Here is a 9,012-nt window from a genome sequence, read left to right as displayed (position 1 = left end):
ACATAGACTAACTCAATATTATAGGCGAAAGCTATTTGTGTCAGTTTGTGTTGCACTTATCATTATTCTGATCGAAATTAGGACCATACCAGCGCCCTACCCTAGTAATTAAAACGCCCCCCTGATTGGACAGATAGATAATCCCGGCGGGCCTCGCGCTCCTACTAACGCGGGAGGGGGACTGAGCGCGAGTCACAATCTGCCCAGGGCGAGGGCAAGACGTATGCGAGGAACCCGGTTAAGGAGGCAAGCGCTCCAGTCTCTCACCCATGCCAGTCTTTAAGCGCGTTTAACGTCGCTTTGCAAAACACACAATTACAGAAGTGTTCTTAAATTTATATGCGTTTAGGGGAACATAAAGAGGGCTGAATTCAGCAAGAGGCCGAATCCATTCACTGCAACTGTTCTGAAGAGCCACAGAGAAAGTGTGTTGACAAGGACTCGGGGAGAGTGTGTGAATACTCTCCACGACAAAAGAACGACAGAGAGGAAGAGGATAAGTTTCAATCGAACTGCATTTTTTAATTGTCCTTATTTTGGAAGAGAAAATGAATGCCGGGGAAGAGAACCTGCTGAAGTCCATCAGCAACGACACTCTACTGGACCTGACGCAGCGCTACGGCCAGTCCGCATTCGGCTTTGGACCTGGCCAGGTTACTGGAAGTCCTGGAGGGCGCTACCCTCTCACACCTGCCGCCGACTTCCTCCACGGTCAGACGGGCAAGTCCAACGAGAGCGGCGGGGAGCAGACCAGTGATGACGACGACAGTTTCGACCCTCTGGACCCCCGGAAGAGGGGCTCTGGCTTCGACGATGACAAACACGGGGGTCCCCTTTCTAAGAAGCCCAAGGAGCAACGGTCTCTGCGCCTGAGCATCAATGCGCGCGAGAGAAGACGGATGCACGACCTGAACGATGCACTGGACGGCCTGCGCTCTGTGATCCCGTATGCGCACAGCCCGTCGGTGAGGAAACTCTCAAAAATAGCCACTCTCCTCCTGGCCAAGAACTACATCCTCATGCAGGCTCAGGCTCTGGAGGAGATGAGGCGGCTGGTGGCTTATCTGAACCAGGGACAGAGCATCAACTCGCCCATCCCCACTGCCCTTGCACCCTTTGGACAGGCGGCGGTGTATCCCTTCACGGGCTCGGCACTCGCCACCCACGCCGAGAAATACTCAGGGACAACTGCGAGTCTCTTCAAGCACCTTAACGACAAGCCTTGATATCGTTTCTCTGTATATACCTGAACTTGATCCACTTGCATCCATATATCGGTCTCTCTCTCCCACTTTCTATAGTTATTTGAATACGTTGGAAAAGGGACTAGGCCTACAGCATCAAGTCTAATGCGTAAATCCTAAACGATGTTTAAATAATGCTGCGATGATTCATCCAGATTGAACAAAAACATGAAAAACAACACTGGTGTTTACTAAAGGCTAGATTAATGTTGAGGTTGGAGCTAAAAATAGCTGTTAAAAAAAAAAAAAAAGTGTTTATCTTTCCCTGTGCTCTCCTCAGAGTTAAAGGAATTGGATGAATTGTTGTGGCCGTGACTTACCATGTTTTAATTGACAGTTTGACATTTTATGTGTGGCTATAAAAATGGCACCCTTGCAAAAGTTATTAATGATCTACATTTCGTATTCTTGTGTACTATGCAACATTCAGCAAAACTACGAAAAATAACGAGAGAGATGACGAAAATGCTTTCCAGTGTCCAACTTCTTTTGCAGCACTGTTAAATAATGAATTAACTTTCCCTGATTTTAACGGATGCTATGTGGGGAAACACTAGTGTATTATGTAATATATTTTTGAAAATATGTATTGAGGATTTTGGTTTTGTTATTGCACAATTCACATGATTGTAGGCTATTGTACAACTGTGGAAAACTACTTGATCAAAGTACTGCTATGGCATTGGTTTTCAAAACAACAGCCTAAGACGAAGCATTTGGTTGTGTTGCAACATGAATTTCATATATTGTTTATATGTCTTTATAAATAAAACATATATCTATGCTCGAATAGGCTGCTATTTGTGTTTTTCTTTAAGCTTAATTCCACAAAGCTAAACCATGCACAAAATAAAATTGACACATTCAACAATTTAACTTTATCTACAGTTTATTAACACTGAACAGATGTATTGTTTTTATAGATTTGTGGGACAGTGGTCAGGTGATTTAGACACAAATACCCTAGTTACGTTTTTAATTAGCATTTTAATTGCCAATTTACCACACGTTTTTCACTTGTAGCCTAGAATTTGTTAAAATGGTTTGTTGTTTACCAGACGTCTGACTTAAGGCATCCCTCGGTCTAAAATGAGTTGATTTTACTGAATTAAATACGACTAAAACAGAAATAAACTGACTGTGATGAGGCTACCCATTTGGATTTCTCACAACAATTTACGAAATGCAATCTTTTCACACCTTTTTTTCATGTAAGGCTACAGTAGGCCTGTCTACAATTCTCGTTTGAAAAACACACCAATTAGCACCTAATCTCACTCCTAGCCTTTCTAGGCTAGATGACGTTGACAAACCTATCCATCACTCATTTCTGCGTAATGTTGCGAATGAATGGGTTCCACAAAATTAATTTGAAACTTCGTTGAGTGATCCGCTCTATTTCTCCCCCATTAGAAACCCTTTGACATGTAGAGCTACATTTATATCGCAGTAAACGGGCCGGGTCTGGCTGGTGGGGCTGAGGGGTCGGTGGCGCTGAAGGGAATGGCGCAAGAGCCGCCCGGGGCGCCCAGGACCTGTCTCCCGATATTTGGGTGATTGCGAGGCCTCGGCGAGCTTTCTCCAAGCCAGCCCGGTTATTAAGACGATTCCAACTCCTGTCTCCTTCGTCTCCTTAATTCGATGAACGTTAAAGAGGGGCAGTTCTGATTTGCAGGGCAGGGCATTGCACGGAAAACTATGAGGTGGAATATATAGATTAATCCTTATCTGAGAGATACGATTGTCTTTCGCTGTAGGCCTATATTTTAAAAGAAGGACAGTCAAACACATTTACTGTAGTCCTATCGTTTTCAGAACAGTACAAATAAATTAGACTTAATTAAAACTCATGAACACTAAAAAAACCTCCTTATCAAGTTAATACATCATTCTGCAGAAATTGACTGATTTCAAATAAGTATTCAAACTAAAAAGAAATAAATGGTATGTCTTTTTCACCAATATTTAATACGTTTTAAAGGTAGTCTGTGTTCTAATTATTTTCAGTAATTATACCAATGCAAACCACCCATTTTTACAGTTTAATGAGACCTATAACTAATCACACCTGTCCTCAATGTAGGCATACATTTAGGCCTACGTGGCAGATTTTATGTAAATATCTATTTGTTTTTCACAATAGGCTACCTCTAAAGAAAAGTTCGGCTGCAATAAAATAGTGAGAGAGAGAGAGCGAGAGAGAGAGAGAGATACTTTTCAGTCAGTGTCACTGCGGCATAACTTTGCACCTTTGCACCTTTTACGCATGCGTCTGTCTGTGCGTAAAACCAGCCTATCCCTTAGCTGTGCCCAGGTGGGACAACAGGCTATGTATTCAAACAGAAGATAGACGTGAACTTCATATAATAGGAATAAGATTGGTCTACTCGTTAGTCACTCAATCATTCTGTCTGTCTGTCTGTCTGTCTGTCTGTCTGTCTGTCTGTCTGTCTGTCTGTCTGTCTGTCTGTCTGTCTGTCTGTCTGTCTGTCTGTCTGTCTGTCTAAGGGTTGCCCCAGTCACTCTATCACAGTTTAGATGGATGTCATAACAGCATGCCACCCCTGGCATCTCAAATTGGTGTTCTGATGACAGACGACTCCTCAGCAGCCCTGCGTGACAGGCAGAGGACCGGGGATTCGTTGTGACGAACGGCGCCATTTATATTAGGCTATAGCCATAGCCTCGGTCTCGAGCTCAATCACTCTAAACTTTGGCTAATTGGCTTGGATGAGACGGCTGCCTTTTTGCACGGAAGTCTGTATTGTCAGTTTCCCAGTTTCTCCGGTAAACTGCATGGTTTATCACTTGATACAGTATGTGTTCATGGAGACAACTCTTAATATCGCTATAGCTTGTAAGTTGCAGGGTGACAATTGTTTATTATTATAATATCAACTATGTTGGTGCGTTCTTGACCTTGGTGTGTGCCACATTCAGGCCAGGGTCTATAAGGAAACTCTCAACTCTTAATAATATAGCCTATTTTGTAGAATATAATACTTATATAATATAATATGCCATTTAGCAGACGCTTTTATCCAAAGCGACTTACAGTCATGTGTGCATACATTTTTACGTATGGGTGGTCCCGGGGATCGAACCCACTACCCTGGCATTACAAGCGCCATGCTCTACCAATTGAGCTACAGAGGACCTTGAAATTTTACTTGTATTGACAACAATAACAAAACCAATACAAATATGCCACTTTATAAAGGGATTGTAATGATTAATTATTTATAAATAGTTAATAGACTGCTGATTATTAGTTTAACTAAGTGGTATACCAAAATATTATCAGTATTTATGATAATGGCACCATAAGGAAATGCCTCCTAATCAGTCTAGATAACTTCATCATATACTACCTCATGTACATAGCCTACTCCTGTTGACACACACACACACACACACACACACACACACACACACACACACACACACACACACACACACACACACACACACACACACACACACACACACACACACACACACACACACACACACACACACACACACACACACACACACACACACACACACACACACACACACACACACACACACACACACATATGCCCACAGTGATGTTATGTAGACCAACACATATCCCAGAACACCCCTGCCTACCTGCACAACTGTGTCCAATCTAGTGCACAGTACTAAGCTGCATCTCTGGTGTCTGTAAACATTTGTGTTTGCTCTCAGTGGGATCAGAAGGGAGTGATTTCATTAGCAGGGCCGTGAGCTTTGATGTATGTTGTTGTGCTTTTCCACAACCCGATGGTATAGTAGTAAAAACATATGCCCTTAAGTGCCAACCTCTCTCTAATGCTTCTGACAGCGCTGCTTTCTCTAATTACGTTATCTCAGAGCCTGGCCTTCGTGTCTGATGCACATTGTGACACTCTTTATCACACTCGTATACACAGAGGACAAACACACACACACACACACACACAGACATGCACACACACACACACACACACACACACACACACACACACACACACACACACACACACGCGAACACACACACGAACAAAAGCATGCACAAACACTCACACACACATACCGTAGGCCTATGTGGAATACAAACATACATACTGCCGAGGGTTGTTGGGGGGGTTGGGGATGAGGGGGGTGGGCTGTGCTTTAGAAGAAAATGCTATGCAGGTTTTTGTTCAAATCTGCTCAGGGAGGCAAACCTGTTATGTTAGATGTCAACTGATACTGTATAATAAAAAATAAAAAAATGTATGCACTCACTAACTGTAAGTCGCTCTGGATAAGAGCGTCTGCTAAATGAATAAAATGTAAATGCAATACTGGAAACAGGGTGTTTGGGCAGGATCAAGGGGTGGAAGGGGGAAAGGTTGCATAAACACTAGAGCGTGTGTGTGTTTGGGTTAGGGGGGGGGGGGGGTATGTTTATGTGTGTGTCTGGTTCTGGTAGTGGGGAGGGTAGCAGAGAGAAAGAAAGAGGGAGACAGAGGGAAACATTTTAAATAGAGGGAGAGTGAGAGAGGGAAGCGCTGATGGCTCTGTGTTATTGTGCCTGCGGTGGCACTGGAAGGACCCCATTCCTCTATGACATCACTGCTCTCGTCCCTCCCAGCCCCGCCTTGTCAGAAGCAATGAGCGGGTGAGTCAGTTGGTTCCGAGGAGCCATGTGATTCGGGGCGACGTTGCTGCGAGTGTGGTGGGATGGGTCCGGTTCTTCCATTCATTACTCTCATCAGATGGGTAAGGGGGGGTAGTGTTGGGGGGGGGGGGGGGGGGGGGACTATGTGTTCATATGGCCGCAAAACTTCAGAACATGGCAGTCAAGCAAAGTGTTTTGCCTATCGCCACAAGGCACCTGACACCACACATTGTAAACCCAGACTGTGTAGACGAGCTGGGGCTGGTCCTAGGGAGAGGGAGGATAGGCTAGACTGCAGGACAACATGAACATGGAGGAGCTGATTTGCCTCCGTCTATAGCATTGTTTAAGATTATACTGTGCTATGCAGTTGTGTCCAAAAAACACTATTTTGCTCAAAACATATTATTTTACACTTAAGTTTGTGTACATTATTGTATTTATACGTGGGATATTGTTTTTCAACAGGAAAAGTAAAAAAATAACTGGAGTGCATCGTTAAGTACTGGACCAATGTTACTATATCTAATGGCAGGGCTACATTGATATTCCTCCTAATCACTCTAGAATCAAATGAGGTCTTTCACTCTGTCACTGCCTCTGACCCCTTTCCCTCCCTCCCTCCCTCCCTCCCTCCCTCCCTCCCTCCCTCCCTCCCTCCCTCCCTCCCTCCCTCTCGGCCTGTGGTCTTGACTGAGGATGTGAGTTGACAAACGGGGGCATCCGTTACCTTGGCACAGCCTAATCTCTGTAATGGTCCTCAGACACACAACTGACTGGTGGGGAACTTTGGGGGGAAATGGAGGTAAATGGGGCACAGACACACACACACACACACATCTCCTACTCCACCCTCCGCGTTTAGCTCCCTGCTCCGTACCAGCTGAACACACACATACACACACACACCGAGTACCCTCACCCATCACCCTGCTCCGTACCAGCTGAGGGCCCTGGTTTTGTGGGAAGCAGGGGGAGTTCGTTATCCTCATTAATTAATGCCAAAAGCGATGTAGTTGGCCATCCATAATCCTCCATGCAGAGACACAGTGACAGGCAGGCAGGGCCGGCCCCATCCTCCACAGCCACTCATAAACACACGCACAGGAAATGAAGACGCATTTAACTCTCATCATCAATGTGAGTTTGGGACTGGGTGTATGTGGGGACGGGGGGGACGGGGGGGACGGGGACGGGACGAGGGGGACGGGGAGTGGGGGGAGTGTTAGCTGTGTGTTGGGGGGTGATTGTGGTGTGTGTGTTTGTGTGTGTGTGTGTGTGTGTGTGTGTGTGTGTGAGGTATGACTCAGTTGGACAAACAAACCTCTGTTAGTGATTCCAGGTCACTGCCAATCCTGCATCTTATTGTCATTCTTCACCACTGCCTAACTGTAACTGCTTTTACACAATACAATCTCTGTTTGGTGTTTTTCCCTTTCGTTTACTTTCCTTTTCAATTGTACCTACAGATGTAGGATCTTAATTTGATCATCCTGTTGCAGGCAAACTTTTTTAGCAAAGCAGGACATTTAAAACGTGTAGTGTATTTGAGGTTTAAAAAGGCTTCTGAAGTTTTTTAATTTCCACTTTGAAATTTCAGACTTAATTTTCCCTGAAAAAACATTTACTGTATCAGCCCCTACAAAAATGTCCATTAATTATAATCCATTAAGGTTACGTTTACACAAGCAGTCCAATTCTGGCAAAAGATCTGATATGATTTGTCAAAAGACCAATAATTGGGCAAAATATCAGAATTGAGCTGTCTGTAGCAAACTGGCTCAAATTAAGATCCTACATCTGTATGTGTGTAATACAACAAGGTGTTATAGGATGAAGATGTGTCAGACAGTCAGAGTCTGGTGGCTGGGTCTTGGAAGTGAGCGGGACAGGGGTGCAGGGGGTGCAAGTGGGGGGTGCGATACCCTTCCGAATGAAAGGCAAGATTAATGGCGTTTCCCTGCCGTAGATCGTCTCGCGCTCGCCTAATTAAAAGAGTTGGAACATGCGCGCGGCCATGGATCAGTGGCTTTTAATGAGGAGCTTGTAGGCCGATTTGGGTCTCATTTTCTGCTTAATAAGGCCGGTTTAAAAAGTCATTTTGGAGGGATGTGACTCCTTTAAACCTGCTCATTATCAATAATAGTGCTTCAGTTAAGTACTTAAGGAAACGCTGTGTTTAATTAATATTGTGGCGTACACGTGGATTAGCTGACAGGCTGGAATGGAGCAGAGAGAGAGAGGGGAGGGGAGTGGGGGGCTGTAATTGATGAAGAACTTTCAAGGGCACTGATTTCATTAAGCAGCTTCATTACGACCCAAATAACTCTTGATGTCATTTCAATGCTCCAGTCGCTCTCCCAGACACACACACACACACACACACACACATACACACACACACACACAAGCGCGCGCGCGCTAACACGCACAGACAGACACACACACACACACATGCAAACATAGACACACAAACAGACATTCAAACACTCACATTTATTGTGTTGTGTAGGAGGAGGACACAAGAAGGACTTTCACATTCACATTAGAGGGTAGGTTTTCAAGTTTAGGTTGTGAAGTAAATGCCAACTGCATATTGTGTTTTGATTGATTTAAGATGACTCCACTGCAGCCATCCATTGCAATTGGATTCTGATTTATTATGGAAGAGTTTTCCATTGAAGCGTGCAAACACAGGGTCACCTGAGAGCTTTGAAGGTCATGGGTTTACAGGAAAAGCAGGCTTGACAGAAGAGAAGAGTGGGTTGGAGGTGGGTGGGCAGAATCCTCTAGCAACTTCCACCACTCAGACCCACTGTTCTCTCCCACAGAGCTACATTTACTAAAGGCTCTTATGGGCCTTTTATCCTATTGTGATAATCTGCTTAGGCCTGGACTCCACTGTTGTGTATCTGGAGCTGAACTCTACTGTTCTGTATCTGAAACCATGCAGGGAAGTGGTGTACTTGAGGGGCTTTGATGCACTGCCTCTAAATCTCTGGGGTTTTTCTTCTTTCACTGCAGGACCAATTACAAGGGCGAACACTGTGGAGGCTTACTGGGTGACATGAGGCTCACTAGTGGCAGGTCTCAATCAGTCCATCAATCAATATTTAA

At 44.6% G+C, this 9,012-nt stretch overlaps 1 protein-coding gene across 1 annotated transcript; it reads left to right on the top strand.

Moving 5' to 3' along the window:
• Positions 1-548: 548 nt before the first annotated feature.
• Positions 549-1,226, top strand: LOC311125134 (class E basic helix-loop-helix protein 23-like; the record flags this gene model as incomplete). Its single annotated transcript, XM_084199197.1, has 1 exon — positions 549-1,226. One exon carries the CDS (start codon positions 549-551, stop codon positions 1,224-1,226), a length of 678 nt encoding a protein of 225 aa, XP_084055323.1.
• Positions 1,227-9,012: the final 7,786 nt, after the last annotated feature.

Source organism: Coregonus lavaretus, assembly GCF_964263955.1.
Source record: "Coregonus lavaretus genome assembly, contig: HAP1_SCAFFOLD_2153, whole genome shotgun sequence".
In the NCBI taxonomy this organism is placed as follows: Eukaryota; Metazoa; Chordata; class Actinopteri; order Salmoniformes; family Salmonidae; genus Coregonus; species Coregonus lavaretus.
The sequence above is the reverse complement of the archived record's forward strand: the minus strand, read 5'-3'. Positions and strand labels throughout refer to the sequence as shown.